At 33.8% G+C, this 21360-nt stretch overlaps 1 protein-coding gene across 1 annotated transcript in view; it reads left to right on the top strand.

Annotated features, from left to right (window-relative positions):
• The window catches only part of LOC122810549 (macrophage mannose receptor 1-like), a 62411-nt gene that overhangs the window by 40158 nt on the left and 893 nt on the right, over positions 1 to 21360 (top strand). The window contains exon 2 of the mRNA XM_044082131.1: positions 6853 to 7212. Within this exon, the coding sequence (XP_043938066.1) occupies positions 6853 to 7212 (360 nt within the window). The remainder of the gene's footprint in view (positions 1 to 6852; positions 7213 to 21360) is intronic.

Raw genomic sequence — 21360 nt, 5'->3', positions numbered from 1 at the left:
AAGAAGAGGGTGGTTAATAGGCATGTTTATCTTATATAAACAGGATAGCTATCTTAACCCATTTTACTAAGTGCCTCAGGGATGCAAACCATGGTAATATAATGTGTGCTAGCATTAACAAAGTGCTCATCTGCACTATTGTTATCTTTATCTGAGTTAAGGTTTTTAAGTAATTCATTTTTTGTCTGTTTTTCTAAAATATATTTTTATGCCAGGATTTATGGTTGATTGCTGATTATTTGTTTTAGCTCCTCTATAATTCACCCATTAGGGCCTTAATGAAAGGATGACTAACCAGCATAGCCCCCTTTTTTATTTAAATTACTGGATTTGGTGACAATCCTTTATACATTCTTAACAGAAGAAGCAGTGGGTAAGGTCTTGATTTTTTTTTCTCTTTCATCTGTGCTTTCTGTCTGGTTTTGTAATGGGCCTTGATAACCATAACAATTTGTGGATTGGAGAGTTGGGGTAATGATTAATGTGTTTACCTTATAGTCACAATGCGCCGGGTTTGATTTTCCCTTTCAAAAGTAAAATTGGGTAATGTGAAAAAGGCTCACAAGGGCAGCTAACTTAGTACTTAGTATAAACAAAATAATATTGATAATATACTGATAATCCTTCAAGATTTAGTATATTTAATACTTTGAAAGTAATAGTAATGAATCCCCATTCCTAAGTCATGGTATAGTTAAAGTTCAAGAATTCAGTTTCACTCCATTCTTTAATATTTGCTAAGAGTGGTCATTTCATCATCCATAATGCACATCAGATTGCCTCTTTCTGTAGTGCATATGGGGTTACTCTGAAAACATATTTTAATGTGGTTAGAAATGTTTTTTTAATCATCCCACTTGCTCATACTACCATAGTAAATAATGGAGTGTCCTCATGCTACATTTTTCTAAATTCTGCATGGATGTGTTGAAATTTGCAATGTATAGCCTTTCAGCACATAGCCATTGGTATAGTTACTCTGATAATCAATGCAACATTATAGCAATAACCCACGCCTGGGTGTGGGTAATGCTGGATTTAAACCAAAAAAAATGGACAAGCAAACAAGGCACATGAAAATAATAGAAAATACTTTAATAAAAGTATTTAGGTTCAATTAAACAGACCGGTTTCGGCAATTGCTTTACAGAGCCTTCATCAGTGACAATGATGAAGGCTCTGTAAAGCAATTGCTGAAACCGGTCTGTTTAATTGAACCTAATTACTTTTATTAAAGTGTTTTCTATTATTTTCATGTGCTTTGTTTGCTGGTCCATTTTTTTGGTTTATGCACTTGCTCTTTAGGACCCTGCAGCTGCCGTACTCGCAGAGGATGTGTCATTTTCGGCTAATGCTGGATTTATCCACGGTGGTGTGGTTTTGACACGAGGGCGAAGCCCGAGTGGGCAAACAAAGCCAACCGTGGGTAAATCCAGCATTACCCACACCCAGAAGTGGGTTATTGCTATTATACAATGACATTATTTAAGAAAAAAAATAATTACTTTTCTTAAATAATGGCATTGTATAATGCCTTCTTGCTGCCCTTCCGTACTGTCTGGTATTCTGCGGCAGTTCTGATGTACTGCGCATGCATATGCCTACGCAGTGCATCAGAGCTGTGGGCAAAAGCAACGGAGAAAGCAAGATCTCCGTTGCTTTTTACAAACTGTTTCGCTATGTTAAATGGGTTTAACATAGCGAGACAGCTTTAAAATACGCAACGGAAATCTCCGTTGCTTATTTTAAAGCTGTCTCGCTATGTTAAACCCACTTAACATAGCGAGACAGTTTTGAAAAAGCAATGGAGAAAGCAAGATCTCTGTTGCTTTTTACAAACTGTTTTGCTATGTTAAATGGGTTTAACATAGCGAGACAGCTGTAAAATAAGCAACGGAAATCTCTGTTGATTATTTTAAAGCTGTCTCGCTATGTTAAACCCATTTAACATAGAGAGACAGTTTTGAAAAAACGCAATGAAGAAAGCAAGATCTCTATTAATTTTTACAAACTGTTTTGCTATGTTAAATGGGTTTAACATAGCGAGACAGCTTTAAAAAAAGAAACAGAATCTCCGTTGCTTTTTTTAACATAGCGAGACAGCTTTAAAAAAAGAAACAGAATCTCCGTTGCTTTTTTTAAAGCTGTACATAGCGAAACAGTGTTGCTGTAAGAGTTATAGTAATGGAAAAAGTCTGGGAGACCGGACCTTTTTCCATTACTATAACTCGGATTTACAACGTGCACGCTGACCAATCAGCGTGCACGTTTTTGGATATTAATGGGGGTGGGGTTGTTGTATAATTTCCTTTTCTCTTCATCTGCAGTATTTGGTTGTTTTTGCTTCTATTTCATTAACTGTTTGCTATTGTATGATCCCATGTGACAACTTCTTCATTTTCTGTGCATTTTTCTGGTGGTCCATGTCTCTTAGTTGTCTGCATATAGTAGCATTTCTACAACTTTCACTGGAATAACCATTTCACATTTTTGTGCATCTTATTATATTCATCCATAATACAAAACAAATACCTAGTCATGCCAAACTTTAGTACCATATATTTTATTTAGCACTTTCATCTATCATGTGTATGAGACTTCATTAATAAAATAACAAACAGCCATTGCTACTTAAATACACTAGATGTCAAATAGTTTTCTGGAGTGTAAGGAAGCTTTGATTTGGACATTCATCCCTAAACATATCAGATCGTGTAGCAGCATATGCAACAGTTTCTGGTGCTATATAGCAAAACCTATGGGTATATTCAAAAAATTAGTTGGGAATGGCATAGCATGCTATGACAAAAGGCTATTCAATGCCTGATTCTAAAAGGTAAGGTTCTGTCAGTTTTCATTCAGTGCATGCACATGGGGACTGCCAGCAACCTATGCTCTATTCCAAAACAGGAACTGGGCTTGCAACACTGAACAGTGTTAGCTTTGTGTATTGGCAAGGTTCCCAAATGAGCAAGGCCACCAAAGGCCTCAAACCCTTCACCACTTGGGTCACCCAACACAGGACCATCTAGCAGGAGAATATTTGTGGCCTTGCCATACCTCTCCTCTGTACAGTCTGTACAGACTTTTGCAGAATGTCCAGATTTTTGTCTCATATTTCTTGCTTATTTTTCATAAAACTGTGATTTTCTGGCACATTATTAGCAAGTTATTAAAGACTGAAAACTAATGACAGACATTTGAGTTTCAGGCTTCATTTCCTTCAGAAATGTCATACTAAAGCAAACCCTGTTAATTCTATCAACTTTCTAAGTTTGCAAGAGCAATATTTAAACATTGTCCCTATTTTGGGGCCTTTGCCCACCCATTATTTATGGCTTTGTCCAGATTTCCTGCTCTAAGAGGTTGAGATGTATGGGCCTTGCAGACCAGAGTTATACTAATCACGAGGTCTTTTTCACCATGCCCTTTGTTTCTGCTCACCATCTGTTTGTCCAGTCTCCTCCTCCAACTGTCAAGCCAACCTATTGTTCCTGTCTTCTCTTGTCTGTCTTTTATATTTTTGTCAAAAAATAAGTAACTCCTCCCCAACCATCAGTGTTACCCATTTTCTCCTTCCTTCTATCTCAGCAGCCATTATAAAAACACATATTTGGAAAAATGCTTTTACATCCTCACCAAAAATGTTATTCACACTCTCCCCCTCTTCCTGCACAATCATTCTAATGTATTCCTTTTGTTTTCTTTTCTGCTCTCCTTTTTCTAACTGTCCTATATTCCCCTTCCAGCCGTATAAGCTAGAGTCTGGTTTCAGTATAAATACACCTTCAAAGTGAATCAAGTCATTAAAATGTTCGGTAAGCTGTGGGCCAGTAGTGCTGAGCCAAAATAAGCACAACTTCTCTTAGAATGTCCCAAGAGATCTGAGTGGCTCCTCCCTCAATGCCTCTTCCTGAAAATAGATGACATCACTTCTGAAGTTATGTACTGCACTCTTTCCACATCATTTTATTCTAGTTCAGATCTATTTGACTGCACTGGGCATTCCTCACAAGGCTGAGACTGTTCACAGTTGATTAATTTAAATACAGACACAGTGGCACTATTAACAGATTTGCTATACACGTTTGTGAAGAGTAGAACTATGAATACTACTCATCATACCTCTCAACTGTCCATATTTTTGCAGAATGCCCAGACTTTTCCCTCATATCTTTGGTGTAGTCTTCATAAAATTTGTGGCTTTCAGGATTTTTATGGCAACTCAGGGAAGCTTGACTGCACCAAATAACAACAGGCATTTGAGTTTCAGACTTCATATCCCTCAGAAAATACTTGATAACACAAGACCTTTTATTCTAATAACTTTCTAAGTTTATAAGAACAATATTTAAAATGTGTCCCTACTTTTGGAACTGTATTCCCCCATTATTTTTAGCTTTGTCCAGATTTTCTGTGCCAAGAGGTTGAGAGCTATGCCACTCATAGTTTTTCTGTATTTGATTTTGTAGTTGATGGTTTGACATTTTGTGATTTGACAATTTTGACATTTGAGTTTTTAAAGAAATACTGAGGGAATATATACACACACACACACACACACACACACACACACACACACACACACACAAACACACACATATATATATATATATATATATATATATGTACACACATATATATATATATATATATATATATATATATATAAAACATGCTTAAGATCTTGTGTTTATGCTCTTCCACTTCATTTTCAATGTTAAGTGACAATTAACCTACACAAATATCACAGTTGCACTCTGATAAAATGCAGATATTTTATGCATGAAGATCACGCAAGACCAGCTAATTTTTGTTACACAGAGAATTGATAGATTTCCACTAATTGCAGAACAATAAGGGCAATCCACAATATCAAATAGGTTTATAGTTTCTTTGGGTCTATATCATTTTATCAAAAGTTCATTACCGCAAAATTTTGTTCATTGAACCTTATAGATGTTTACTTCAGTGAAAATTCAGTTCAACAAATTACTTTCCCCAGGGAAAGTAATGACTTGCTCAGCATTAGAAATGTGTCCTTTTCCCCACTGCAGTAGAATCTCAGAGTTGGTATATATAGTTAGGATGGGTGGGGGGCAAAGCTCTCCACCTGGGTGGTTTAAATGTACCGTGCTTTGTATGATGGTCTGAATGCTGGGCAGGTCATTACTTTCCTTAGGAAAGTCATTTGTTGAATTGAATGTTCATGGACGTGAACGTTAGTTGTATAAGGTATGATGAACAAAGCTTGCGGTAACAAACCCTCATTAAAACGATATTGACTTATTTTTTCTTCTTAATTTCTAATATTTCATTCTGTTTTTTTAAGGAATAATATATCTTTCTCTTTATTTCAAACTGAACAGGTCATCGGCTAATGTATTCCAAATCAAGCATTATATTTAATCATCAAATAGTGATCAAAAAGAGATATTTCAATCTAATTTTGGTTATTACAATTTGCAAATTTATCCATCTAATGTGATTGCAAACTACATCTGGAATTTAAACTGAAAGTTTCTTGTTCAGAAAAAAAACATTCCTTATCTCTAAATGTGTTAACACCTCGATTTATTTGTTAACTAGAAATATTTAATTAAAAAGATAATGCTTCCCAAATGTATGTTCCTATTAAAAATCAATAGCTCATTCCATGATAAATATATTATTGATGAACTTTAAAAGATCTAGATGCCTTTGGATACTTTTAGGCAATGGGTGCTTTCTCTGTCTGTCTCTCTGTTATCAGTTTAAGCTGGCATACTATTATTCTAGGCTGAGGTCATTTCCTGAATCCTTTTGAAGAAGACCATTTCAATATTCGATGGAAACTTCAAGATAATTTAATACTACCTTATATTTTTGTCTATGTAAGGCCTGTAACAGCATTTTCATTTTGTGTAAGAGAGAAGGAAATGTAATGTTACTATGAATTGACATTGTTCATGTTAATTAACAGAAATCATATTAAATGAATCCACTATCACAAAGTAAACATTTTGAAAGTGATGTGACAGACTAACAGCTAATAAAAACAAATGGTTTTGCAATAAGCAATCTCCTATCAACCACTGGTTTCCTACCATGTACTCCTGCAATACCAAGTGATTTACACAAGTGGATCTGTTGCCTCAAATGAAATAGCCAGTTCATTAGGTTATTCCACTGCTTCAGGGCTATAAATACTAGACTTCCCTAGCATACAACTTTGTGGTTTTTGCTACAGGAAGCCTGATATTCCTTTTGGAATCAGGCATAGGGTTCCACCAGCCCCCTTTAAACATATGTTAAATGACTACTGGTGGAACCCTTTGTTTTGGCTTGGGGTATAGGATAATAGCAGATCAAATAGGGTTACTTCACATGCACGTCATTGTGGAATTCAGTCTTTTGTCTACTGTTAAACTGGTACCATGCATGCATATGTTCATAACCAAGATCCTCATGTTATAAGCAGCTGCTAAGCCATGAGAAGCTGTGCTTTATTGCATTTTAATACATTCTTCAAACGTATGAAAAGACTAGAATGGAGCTGAAAATCGTGCCCTAGGATATATAATTTACATACAGCACTGCAACTTCCACCATGAGATAATGTCTTACATCAATGACATATTTTGAGTTATACCTGAAGAAACTAAGTGTTAAAGTCTAAACATGCATTACTACACTGTTAATATGGTTTGCTTATCTTTGAGTTATTACCATGTTTGTTTTTGTTATCAGTGTTTTATGTTTGCTTTTCTTTTTTACTACTGCATTTAAGCTACTAAATGTATCCACTCATGTTGTATTTGTGCAACTACAGATGGGCAAACAAGTTCTTTCTTTATATTTTATTGTCCTTAGTGAGCAAAAACCTCTATTACATGGTGACACAAGGAATGACATGGACAGGAGCACGGGACTACTGCAGAGCACAGCTGGCAGAGCTTGTCAGTATCAAAAATGACACAGAAAACCAGAGAGTGAAAACTATTAAAGGGAATTACACTGTCTGGATAGGACTCTACTGGGATACTTCCAGTGACCAGTGGCAATGGGCTGATGGTTCATTTTCTTCTTATCAGAACTGGGCTACAGACCAACCAAATAATTATGGTGGAAATCAATGTTGTGTATTTGTAGTTGTGGACTACCTTGCATATTCATTGGGAACATGGAATGACTTTGTATGTACAGATGTACAATATTTTATGTGCTATCAAGGTAATATAACATTTCTATTATTTATTTAATCCATATTTAATGTTTATTTAGTCTTTCACCTGTGGCAAAAGATAGGGACATTATTAAACTGTACAAAATGTTCAAATATATCTAGAGCCACGTTTTGACAAGTTAATCATGCTGAACTACTTCTGAAGTTTCTATTAACCTGAGCAGCTGAGTCACAAAGTTCATGGGCATAATATGGAGAGTGTTTTCTATAATTTTTCTTAAATGTTCATTGTAATAGGTCAGGCCATACTGCAGAAAAAGGCAGTGAAAATGGCTTAAAATAATCTATCATCTCATCTGCACAAACCTGGATTTATCACTCTGAAGTGGAAATTGCTGTGATATTATGCGAACGATATACATTAAGTGGATTCCTCAGAATCTATTCCTTTCCTTTAATTGTTTAATACATATTTGACAAATAGCAATTTGAAGCAACACTTTTTTCATAATCTTTATGTTGATGACATCAAACAAGGAAAAAATAATAAGCAGAGATGATCAACATACTTTACAAAAACCTATCCAAACTGTCAAAAGAGATCAAGGTGAAAATTAATATCACAAATCAAACTGTGTATGTGTATATGTATATGTATATATATATATTAGTGATCTTTTTTTCCCTTATTAGATCCAAGTTGGAATTTGCAATTCAGGCTTTTTCATCCTCAATTATTAAACACATAAAATTGTTGGAAAAACTAAAAAGGGGAAGTGCAAAAGCTGTTTAGGAAATAAAGGACTTGGCTTATGAAAAAGACTCAGGTCTCTGTTTTATTTTCTGTGTCATAGAGAAAATTAAGTTAAGATCAGATCTTAGTTTACAGTGCTAGAGAAGATCCATTTATTTTTGAATGTTTTGTACAATATTAATAATTCTGGCACAAGAGTAAAATATCACTAAGGGTATATAATCACTCAATATGCCTGCAGTAAGAGTTGTACATTCCCTGAACTGACTACAAAACTATATTAAATTTTCTGAAAATGTAAATATCTTTAAATATAGGCTAGATTAATACAATTGGAAGTAATATTTTTTTTCAACTGATGTCAGCCATTTGGACAGTTACATCACTTAACATTGTATGCATGTACAAGACTTTAAAAAACAACTAATCTCCATTGTAGCTCCAGAGTCTCAAACAACCCACTAAACAAGTATAGTGGGGCCAAAAACAAAACAGTATAAGAAACTTCTGTATGGAAGATTTTCAATGTATATATATATATATATATATATATATATGTATATATATATATATATATATATATATATATATATATAGTTAATCACAGTATATTAATAAGATCAAATAATGGTAGTAGAAGTAACAAACTTAAACTTGTCCTAAGTAAAAAAATAACAAAAATATAATTTGAAATATTATACAGAATTATTAAGTATGCAAAAGTAATCCAAGCAGAGTAGGCAGTCTGTTTCCAGTAGAAAATCCTTTACTAAGCACATAGACAAGCAATTCAAGTAAAACAAAAATAACAGAATAATAGTTTCACCACAAGCTTTCTAACTATATATATACTTTTTATTAGGTAAGGGAGTGGTTTATTGTGCTGTGAAACACTGTGTATTGGTATATATGATAAATGCACATCCCTTCCCCCATCAGTGTGACATTTCAGCTGATCTTGCCCTGCTTAGTAGCTGTCATAATAATATATTTATTTGCTTATTTTATTTTACATTTGTTAACCGGGAAAGTGCGACTGGACACTAGTCCTTTTTCAGCGGAAGCCTGGGAGGAAAGCTCCAGTTACAGCACATGTTAATAATTCTTCATATGACAAGGATTATATATATTTACATAAGAATACAGCATAACAAAATTAAGCTAAGATTATTCAGTGAGCTGTACATTAGTAGAAATATACAGAATGATACAATATTATAGCGTATACATAATTATCATCATTTGGAAGTGGGAGAAGAGATGTGGAAGAAAAGTGAAACAGGAGAAGTGAGACTAACAATAATAAGAGAAGTCTAACAAATGAAAATGAGGGAAGGAGATTTGACTTGGGGTGAAACAGAATAAGATGGAGCAGGATTACCCTGGAGTGTCACAGGGGCAAACCCAGTTAGTTTGTATGTGTTTTTAAAGATTTCTTACACTGAGATAAGCATGTTGCTGCTGTCACGTTAGTGAGCAGAGAGTTTCATTTTTTAGCAATAGAGTTAGAATAGAAGGAGACCCCTGCAGTTATTGGACTTAGTGACATGAAGAAGTGGTTTGTTGTTGGAGCCTAGAACCCTAGTACTGGTATGAGAGTGTATTACATTTTTGGGGGAAGTAGAGTATCTTATATGTTAGTATGAGCTGGTTATAGTAGGAGATGGGGAGGTCAAGCTAGTTGAGTTGTTTAAAGGCTGTGCAGTGGTGAGTTTTGTAGGGGCTGTTGGTGGTGAATTGAGCAGTTTTGTTAAAGCAGGTGTCAAGTTTGGATAGTTACGACTTTCTGAGAGTGGTGAGGATGGGATAACCCTTGTGTACTTATGTACTTTAAATAAAATCGATAATAAATGTGATACCTTTTATTAACCAGATTATTAAGTCTGTGATTTTATCCAAGACAATGTACTGCATGGCTGGAAATATATAAAGCTTAGACCATTTGGCAATCTAAAAATATATATATAAATACATATACATTTTGCATGAAAAAATTAATTGTGCAAACCATATTCTATTTCCATAACCTATTGTTAACAAAGATCACTTTCACCCTTTTAGACTTCTTCAGGTATGTGTACAAGAACCCCAAAAACTATCTACAAAAATATTATTGTAGAATTAGCTAGTATTGTTATTAAACATCATTTAAAATAAAGTGGAAAAATGTATGATGATAAAAATAAAATATATACACTTTTATTAAAAATTATTTACCATGATATTTAACATGGTATTTAAAACCAACTAAAAGAATAAAATAAAATAAAATTAGTCATGTAAACAATGTGAAAACAACGTAAAGTGCCAAAACTGTAGGAGAAACAGTCCAAGGCAATGTCAAAGGCTTTATTCAATACTCCACAAAAAATTCAAAATACACATAACATGAACGCCATTAACCAAACTGCGTTTTCATCTCAACAAAATGACTTCATCAGATAACCAGTAAATCCATCATTAAACTTTTAAATACTCATTAAGTACAAAACAACCAATCACATACAATCCTCCATTAAACGATTACTTAAAAAACAGTACCTAAACTTTTAATTCCTTAAAATACATAATAAATACTGTATTATAAATTAACAAAAAATTTTATTCAAGATTTAACAATCTAAAAATATGAAAATGTAAGTTTACCTAAACACCTTAAAATAATGTTGAAAAACCTTATAAAATAATTATTTAAATAATTTATTATTATTACTAACACTTAACTATTTTAAAATATATAGTAAAAAATAAGCATAGCCTGTCATCTGCTGGACAAAATATTTATTGCAAATCAGTTTTTATATTTTCACTGATATCATTGTTAAAAGTGGCACAATGGAAATATAATCATTAAGCCTCAGTGGGGTACCTGCATCCAGAGTAACTTGCCACCATAGTTCTCTATATTCTAACCTCTCTTCCCATAAACCACCCCTTACATCTTTCTTAACTTGTTCCAATACCATAAAATAGAATTTAGCATTGGGACAGAGGTTAGTATGTTTATACAGAGCATTAGATTCTTTTCTTGTTGAAATCTCATATTTATGTTCATAAATCCTTCTTTTTAACAACCTTTCTGATTTACCAACATAAAAAGAATTACATTCTGAATATACCCCTAAATAGACTATCCCCTTGGTCTCACAGTTAAAATAATCTCCACTTTCTATCCATCTATGTCTACTTTCTAAATAAATTCTATCAGTGTTAATGATATTAACACATTGTGGGCAATGCCCACATTTGTATTTCCCTTTTCTTGGCCTATTGGGCTTCCCGCAAGCCCTATACTCTAATAGATTTTTGAAAGTCTATGAATTCTTATATACTATCTTACAAGGAAGTCCATTTATTTTGTCCATATCAGTCAACTCTGTAAATCGGATCCATTCCTTTTGAACTATTTTTTTAGTAATATTGTTGTTAAAAGCGTTATATTCCAACACCAAGGCTTGTCTAAAATCGGGTGGTTTTTCAAGTTCAACTACTGATGCTATATCAAAATTAACCTGTGAATTATTTCCACAAATAGGTTTAAATCTAGATTTTCTTCCCTCAATAACTTCTTCTTTCATTTTATAAATAAATTCCTGGGGATAATCCCTCTCCATAAACATTTTTTCTAATAAATTGCATTCAGTCCAAAAATCAGAATCTAGGGTGGTCATACAACTTCCCCTTAGAAATTGACCTTTCACAATGTTTTTTTTACAAAAATGTGGATGTGCACTCTCATAGTGTAAAAAGGAGTTGCAAAATGTGGGTTTTCTATATATTTTAGTTTCAAACCTTCCATTTGACTTATAAACGTCTACATCCAAAAATTGAAGGCATTCCTTAGAAACATTGCCCCCTGTCCAAAAAAATAACTATATTGTCCAAAAACCTCTGATACAGCTTCCAACAAGTCCTATGTTTGGAATTAAGAATATTTTGTTCTTCCCAATTAGCCAAAACAAGGTTGGCATACGTGGGGGCACATGCCGCTCCCATTGCTACTCCTTGAACCTGTTTATAAAATTCTCCATTAAAATTTTAAAAATTATACTTAAGAACCATATCCATAAGTGCAACACATACAATTTTGTCATTGTGTGGTAAAGTGTAATCCTGGAACACCATTTCTTCAAACATTTCCATTCCATTGGTGTGCGGAATACTAGAAAATAAATCAATAATATCTATGGTAATAAATAGTAAATTGACACAATAAATCTCATCCGTAATAACCTTAAGACGGTCCCAGGAACCTTTTAAAATAAATTCTTTCTTAGTCCATAAACCTTTCAGTTTTGTATCTACATATTTGGCAAGGGGATGTGTATAAATATATACATATACATTTTGCATGAAAAAATTAATTGTGCAAACCATATTATATTTCCATAACGTATTGTTAACAAAGATCTCTTTCACCCTTTTAGACTTCTTCAATTCTGTATACAAGAACCCCAAAAAACTATCTACAAAAATATTATTGTAGAATTAGCTAGTATTGTTATTAAACATCATTTCAAATAAAGTGGAAAAAATGTATGATGATAAAAACAAAATATATACACTTTTATTAAAAATTATTTACCATGATATTTAACATGGTATTTAAAACCAACTAAAAGAATAAAATAAAATAAAATTAGTCATGTAAACAATGTGGCAATGTTTTAAGTTCTAGTACACTTTTAGCTGAACAGTAATAGTTTAGTCCAGGCTTCCTGAAAGAGTAAAGCTTTAATAGCCATATCAATTCATGTTTTTCCAGCATATTCAGGATGTCTCCCTCAAGATCACCCATATCTATGCAATACTGTATCTGGAACTTAAAACCTGTATGTCTTTTATGCAGAACAAGGTATCTAGCTAGTGCATTATTTTTACATCCAGAGCAGATTTCTGCCAAATGACATGAAATCCTATGCTTAAGATTATTTACAGTCTTACTCACATAAAATGCATCATAGTCATTGCACAGTGCCCTGTAAATTACTTTTGTAGTGTTACAGTCATTCCCTGCACTGGTCTTAATGATTTTCTTTAAATAAGGACAATAAAAACTATTACCTTGCTGTATAAATATACAAAATGCATAATTAGCTTCACATCTTTTAGTGTTTCTCTTATATAGTCTAGGTTTAAATTCAACAAAACTTCTAATATTCCTGGCTTTCATGTAAACAAAGGATGGGGTTTCACCTAAGTTGTTAATCAGAAAAGGGTGACAATGTCCCAGTTTTCTTTAATAATATTTTTGATATTATGATAATCCAAAGTGTATGTCAGGATGCAGCTATTTTTGCATTTGTTATTTTCTGTGGAATTTCCTAACATTCTCCTACTGGGGAAGTTGAGTGAAGGTCTTTCAGTAGTTTTCAGTTCTATAATGGGTTCAAGGATGTTTTTTTAACATCTGACTTTCATAGCCTCTCACTAGGAAATCATTCTCTAAGTTGTTCAGGTTTCTCAGAAATGGTTCCACCTTGGTGGTAATTCTAGCTAATCTATAGCCCTGGGACTTTACCACATTATATTTGTTTTTGTAGGATGCAGACTTCTACTGTGGAGTAATAAGGTAATCCTTGTTAGTTTTCTGAATAGATCAGTGGTGATTCTATTATTGTTGTTGGCCTTGGAAATCTGCATATTGAAGAAAGTGGTTGAAGTATAGCTATGGGAAGAAGTAAACTTCAGAAAGGGTGTTGTTTGATTGAGGTAAGTGATAAAATCTCCAAGCTGCAAAGGGTCACCTTCCCACACAATAAAGATATCAAAATAATGCAAATAACATGTAATATGCTGCATGTAGTCTATGTTGTTTAGCACAAAGTCCTCCTCTCACTTGCCCAGGGCTTTGTTAGCTATGCTGGGAGCCATGGCAGACTCCATTGCTATACCAGTTTTTTATTTGTAGTGTGCCATTGAAGGTATATAAATTCAAGTCTAGTACAATATCAATGAGCTTGCTTAACCATAGCAGCTGTTATAGAGTAATTATGAGGGATCACTGTGTACAAGGATTCCACATCGATAGTTAATAAAATACTTTCAGCTTCCACTGGGATGCATTTTATTTTCCTTAAAAAATACATTGATTGTTGTGATTAAATCAAAAGGTGCTTCAACAAAGCATCAGTTTAAGGGTGTGCACACTTATGCAACCAGCTTATTGTACGTTTTTTTTTTGTTTGTTTTTCAATTGAATTGTACAAGTTATAGGTCACATTAAAGGAGGGAAAATTTTGAAATGATTTATTGTGGTCTCATTTTTTTATATCACAAAACCTGGCATTTTAACAGGGGTGTGTAAACTTTTTATAAACTTTTTATTTCCACTGCATAAAACAGGTATACAAAGAATGTGAACAAGACCGCTAAAGCAATTGAAATGGTTAAAGAATGCAACAGAATTACTATAATGAAACTGAAAAATATAAGGGAAATAAATTTATCAGATAATTTAATAGAAAGTGTGCCCATATGTTACATATGTGGAAAAAATTATCACAGAAGTATTTGCAATCTGCTTCATAAAGGAAGTGTTATTTTGATGTAATTCTAAAGGTGTTTAGTGGCTGTTGTTCCTTTACTTCATTAGGAAGATAATTGCATACAGCAAACCTAAAGATCTTTATATATCATCAGTCTATAAATAACAAGGTAGGTAAGGAATTGGCCTTTATGCCTTAAACAATCCACCTACTGTGGTATAAAATTTTGATTCAAAAGTGCAATAAATATTGCTGTGGCAGAAGTAACAGTCTGACAAGGCTCCACAAAGGCTTACAGAACAGCATTCTATCACCATTATGCTATGTCAGTTTACAAACCATCTAGCTGCTTTTTACCAACCAAATTATAACCACACTGGGATGCATAAAAAATGAGATTTGAAATCATGAAACACATCAGTCCTACAAAACAATGGTTTAGATTGTTTATTCTACTCAAATGTTACCCAGCAAGATATCCTGCTCTACAAAAGCACTAGTACCAAAGTAATGCTCTCAAGTGCTCAGACTTATCCACACTGCCAGATTATGTCATCCTGAATAAGGATGCTGTATTCATTGCATCCCCTTGCCATGGGGAGTAGTGCTCTGAGAGCAGATTATATTAACTTCAGAGGTATAGGAGATATCCCCCTAACCTTCCATGCATGGGCAATTTGATAGTTTAACTCCAGAAAAATAAATTAAATGTTGGCCTCAGTAAGCTTTGGTAGTACCATTTTTAGATGATCATGGTTATCTAAGAAATCATTTTGAATCTACTGCCATGATTTGTAGACTATTACTAGAGTAAATATAAATATATTTTGGCTACTTCCGCTGTACCAAGCATTATTGGTCTTATACTGAAAGAGTTCCTTTTACTTTGAGTAAAGTAGCTACACCACAGGAGTTGCAGCTAACTGTGGTATACAGTTCACTCCATGGAAAGATATAGTGATGGGATTTCCCCAATGTCTGTTAGGCTAAAGCTGGTTTTAAATCTGACAGATCTGCTGCAGATTTTGCTGGGTCATTTATTTCTGGAATATGAAGGGGTTGAAACAAATCGATTATACTTACTGGTCTTGAATGATGGCCGCCACTTGGCTTCTAAATCTGAAAAGACTAAGATGCTTAACTAATTTTATTTTTGGGAAATCTGGCACACAACCATATAGTGAAGGTCAGTTCTTGCTTTTTTCCCCATATTCAGATGTAGCGTATCTACCCAGAACTGCACTGCAGAAACCTGACTATTCATAGGTATATTGGTATATCTGTATCTGGAACATATTCATCAGTATATTGTTGCATTTCACTTGACAAGGTAGGTCATATTAAATTCATACAGGTATACCAGTGCAAAATAAAAAGTAGTACATGCAGTACAGGGCACCACAAAGTTAAGTCTTCTATTTCTTTAAAATTAAATGGCACAAGTAAGATTATAACAGACTTAAAACATTATATTTCACTTTAATTAAGAAGCAAAACAGCAGTGATACTGGTTACAGAGTAAGTAGGAAACACCAGACAAAATTAAAATAAAATGCCTTTTATATGCATTCCAAAAATGTATGGAATTCACCTGGTACTCTGTTTCATCTTATTTATAAGGCTAAGTATTTTTAGGAGAGTCTTTAAGCAGCCAACTTAACAAGAGGTACTTTTACTTCTTACTCTTCATGCACAAATCACATTCCGTCAGTACTATTATCCATTGAAGGAGCTGAGTGCCATTTTATGTGAGACCCAGTAACAGAAGCACTAATAAGCATAAGTCCAACATTGCTGCAGAGCCTGATGAAATGCCAACTTTCTTCCTTAAGAAGTGACAGACATCATCACCCCTTTTATGTATGCTTTTGACTCAGTTTGGATTACACACTGGTTTTGTTTTGCCTCTTTAAAGTTGGCAGCTGTGATATCATTGAATTGGGTTTTCCCTTTGATGTTGTTTATTGGATTCAGAAAAAGCATTTGACACATTCCACACTATGAGATTATTAACCTGCTCAACATTTTCTATACTGTTTGGTTCTGCTATCTGTCGTCTATCAGTCTTTCCTTGTCAATTGGCACATTACCCGTCCCTTACCAAGGTAAGGGTTGACCTGGAGGGGATGTGTTTTAGACAACCATTACAGGTGGTTTCACTGTTTTCTGCCATATCCTGTATTTCCCCTGCAGATGCCCAGCTTGCAGAAGCAAAAGAGGATGTGCAAAGGGCTATGTATGTTTTTGCTCATTTCTGCAATATATCTTGCCAGCAAGCAGCTTTGCACTGTCCTCTCAAGAAAGAGAAGTGGTTTCCTCAGTCTCCACTAGAGAAATGACACATCCCTGTGTACTCACCAGGTGATCCTGACCTTTCCCCACCCATTGAGAGAGATGTTTGCGCCATGCCCCTCCCTTCCTACCTGTCTCATAAAGTTTCAGAGCTGCTAACTGAACCCTGATCACCTGGATTGTATGAAGGGGTTCATCCTTATGTGCACAAAGTCAGGCAACAATGCAATTTTAAAGAACATCCTTGTATTATTCAATAGATCCAAAACTGACTTACTAATTACATATCAACTTTGGTAATACTCTGCCCTGATCCACATCTGTGGCTCACAGGCTTTACATGACTCTTTTATTTGCCATTAAAACATGTTTATGAGTTCAGATGCTTTTACAGCAGGCAGGATGTGTTCCAAATACACTGAAAACATCAAGATCATTCTTCCTATTGCTTGATTTGTGACCAACAGCTATTGCAGGCACAGACTGATGATGTGACATACTGCAGGCACAGACTGATGATGTGACAGTACATATAAATATAGGCTAACAGGCCATTGAAATGCAGACTTCAAGACTCCAGGTGTATAAGCATGAGGACTACCCAATTATCTAAAATTTTCAAAAAATATGTTAAGAGCCTTGGAACATCTAATTTTAATAAGAAGTCTATTGCAGCTGTTAGCAAGTGACACAAAAATATATGTTCCTCAATATCAGTTCCGAATTTATCAGTTTTGAGCAAAAATTATTGATAAACAAGTGAAAACTATTGCCAGTAATTTCTAAAGTCAATAAAATCCTTAACATTTCCTCATGAAGGCCCCCCTTAAATGCAAGAGAATGCGTACTCGATTTCTGTCTATGCAATCAAGGGTCAACATTTTCTAAATGCTCTGGATATAACATGCTCCTTCTGTCCAAAAAAAAAAAATGTTGTGAATTTTCTCTGAATGCTTTCCAACATCAATAGGTTTCCATTGGTGTAAGTACAAAGTGGAGATTATATTGATTTATCAGGCTCACATAATGTTATGTATGTACAAATCATGCCATCAGTTTTAAGCACAGTATTATTAACAGATTTTGCATTATGTTTAAAATCAAAATTGTTGAATATAAAGATCACAGGGCCCTTAATGACACCAGCAGTAGTCACTGGTACCAGATTCAGAATAGGAGCAGAGGTTCTTGTGAACCCCCGCTCAAAAACATTACTTTACAGCTGTCATTATTTAAGGTATGTACATAAAATGTCAAACCAAACATATTTCCCAGAATATATTCTCACATCTTTTCTGCCTAAGGGGACAAATCCTTCCAATAAAATATCTTTTGTTGGTTCCTAAAACAAATGCATAGTCAGCACCTGGCAGAAGCTATTCTAAAAATATACTTCCAGTGAAACATGCGCAGTACCATGTCTAGGCTTTTCATGCTCCTAATGGGTTTCTGTACCGGTGAAGAGAATTATGCTCTAATCATTCAATCTCTCAGTCAAAAGTTTAGTCCTCTTCTTAAATGTAAACACGTCACAGTGTAAAAAAATCTTGTGAAACAAAAGTAAATAAATATATTAAAAATAAACTAAAGATGGAATGTTGATTAAAAACAAAATTGAAAACAGCTAAAAATAAACTAAACTAAAGGTGGAGTGTTGAATAAAAAGTAACTTTGAAGATCATCTTGATCAGACGGTTCAAACAGATTTGTTTCCTACTCCACTTTTGTCCATATAATTTTTCATTCTGTCTCATCCTGGTTTAGATCCCATATCATAATCAACATTATTCTCTATATTTATGTTAGTCTGAAAAACAATTTATTATCTTCTCTTGTTATTGTTTCTGGTAGTTGTTATACAGTATCTGTTCACCAGAAGTCATTCTATCCTTCTTCTACCTTTACTGACAATGTGATAACCATGACTATTCATTTGTTCATTCATTCTTCATTCATTCATTTATTCTTTCATTTATTTCTATATCTACACTTTGTTGAATGAGTGAGTCACGTTATGCTAGTGGCCTGTTTTCAGGGGACACCTGAGTAGTATTCATACTGACTAGGGGAAGTTTGATCAAGACATTGGGAAAACACCCCTCTTCTTTTTCTTAAGGATGCTGAAAGGCTGTTTCTAGTAGAAGTGGACATTAATATGGCAAGAGGAGGTAAAAAAGAGGTGAGGAGAGTGTTGGAAATGCTGCAGAGGCTGAATGTGGTAGTCATTTCAACTTTCAAAGTGATATGTATATACAATATGTTTGAGACCATGACTGCAGTAGAAATGGACGGTGATATCAAGATAATTGATACAGTGATGAAGAAAAATGTGTATCAGTAAGATGCTGATATTGTCTTGAAGAATGAAATGGACAGGCTGAGAGTGAAAATAGAATACCTACAGTAGACATATGTGAATACTTCAGGTGATGGAAAGTTAAAATATGATGAGAGTACACCAGGCTGACAGATCATGTATTTAAAATTGGCTATTTTAACAGGAATGTGTTTTTTTATGCAACAACATAATCCAGAGGACAGCAATTTATGAAAATGATATTCTTCCTAGAGCCAATAAAGAATGCAGTATGTTTTTCTTTAGTGTTCTTTTCTTTTCTTTCTTTTTTTCAGTGAATAAGGTAGATTGTATGGCTGGTTAATGAAATGATTGTGTAAGGTAATACTCCAAAAAGAAGCATCCGTTTTAATATCAACACATTTTCATGAATCAAAAAGCAAGTTGCCATGAAGAAAGTGTAGCCTGCAGATAGTGATTTTTAATAAAAGAAGAATAGCAAATGTGCAGTTTAAAAAGACCAAATAACTGAGTTGACGCTAAAAACTATTTAATCTCTCCTTGTGAAAGAATGGTTCCTGTAGATGAAGTAAATGAGAAAGATGGTGTTTGAAGTTGAGCTTGGTCAGTGTTAAATTTGGAAATGAAAAATAACAATCAATAGCATTTGCGTGATATTATAGGCCAGATATTAATGGAATTATCTTATTCTATGACCAGTAAAAGAGTTGCTATTTTTGTGGGGAGGTAGATCATTTAATAAAAAAAGTTTGAAAAAATGTGAGATTTGAATTGAAAAAAATGAACAATCAAGCAAAAATCAAGTGCCACAGCACTCAAAATGCAAACAGCTGGGATACCTAGGATGCTGATTATTTGAAAAATGAGAATGAAAGCATGCATCTTAATGAAACTGGAAGGGCAGAGGCAGAGGATTTTCAACATGATTTTGACAAGCAATAATAGAATGCAAAATGGTCTCAAAATGAAATGAAAATTGAAACAATACATGAATGTTTCTTGGGAATGTGGTGGAACTTGAGCGATCTGAAACTGAATAAACTTGTTATTGATAATACACATAAGAAGACAGTGGAGCCGGGAAACAATAAAGTGATAGTGGCTGTATTAGCTGATAAAATGGTTAATAGATTTGGAAATTTGAAGGAAAAAGTAGGGTTTGAGGGAACTTTGAAAAGTAGAAGAGAAAATACATTTGAACATTTGAAGGAAAAAGTGAGATTTGAAGTGATTTTGAAAAGTAGAAGACAAAAGGACTGTAAATGAATACAATTTGGACACATGGATCATGTTAAGAATAAAATCAGCTTAAGTACCTAGCATTTGACTATGAATCTGAAAAAAAAAACGAGATAAGGAGAAATATTGCTTTACATTGGTTGAGAAAGCAAAAATCAGATATATTATTTTACTGGATGTTGATTATATAGTTAGATAAAAGGGGAAAGTATACTCTTTGGTGGGTTGAGGAAATAATATGGTGTTTAGGACAAAAGGAGATTTCAAGTATGATGACTGTAATGAAGGAAGAGGCTAATTTGAAGGTCAATTTGCAGTACTGGTTCCAGGGTACATTTTGGTTTGTGATTGTTTATATAATAGTAGATTTGTAAGTTAATAATAATATATGCAACTATTGCAGATAAAAAAGATGTATTTGAAGAATTCTAAAAGTATTTGTCAAATGGATAATTATTTGGGGAAGGGTTTCATTGCTATATAGAAGGAACATTTTAAAAACAAAGGGGGCAGTAGTATGAAAAAGATAATCAATAAATTATCAATGGGTTTAAAAAGTTGAAAATGAAAAAATAAATAATTATAGCAGAGTGGACCTCATTAGAAACATAGATTATATTGTGCATAGTAAAATAGACTGTGGAGTTTATGGTTGTAAATATGTAGGGTTTTCAGATCATGAAATGGTGTCTGTGAGTTTTAATGAGAAAAGGGTTGAATAAATAAAGAGAAGGTAAGTAAGGGGATAGAAAAGGATCGATACGAGAATAATGGAATGGGGTATTTTGATAGATTGTAGGAGGTTTGTTATGGAAGTTATATGATAGTTGATACTGGTGAAATGCTTGCAAGAAAAAAAATAAGACTGGAATACGATTAATAGAGGAGAAGAAAGAGAAAGGAACAGAACAAGGAATACGTGAGGAAAGGTAAAGCTTGAGTGAGAGCATTTCTGGAAAATTTGGGTGTATTATTGAAAAGAAAGGAACAGATATTAAAAGAAAGAAGAAAAACAAAGAGATGGGTCCCAAAAATAAGAGTATATATTAAAGGAAATAAAGGAAGGAAGGAGTATCTCCATTGCAGGCATCAAGGTTACAGAGAG

Source organism: Protopterus annectens, chromosome 9.part0, assembly GCF_019279795.1.
Source record: "Protopterus annectens isolate FY-2018-M chromosome 9.part0, PAN1.0, whole genome shotgun sequence".
NCBI classification, from domain to species: Eukaryota; Metazoa; Chordata; order Ceratodontiformes; family Protopteridae; genus Protopterus; species Protopterus annectens.
The sequence above is the reverse complement of the archived record's forward strand: the minus strand, read 5'-3'. Positions and strand labels throughout refer to the sequence as shown.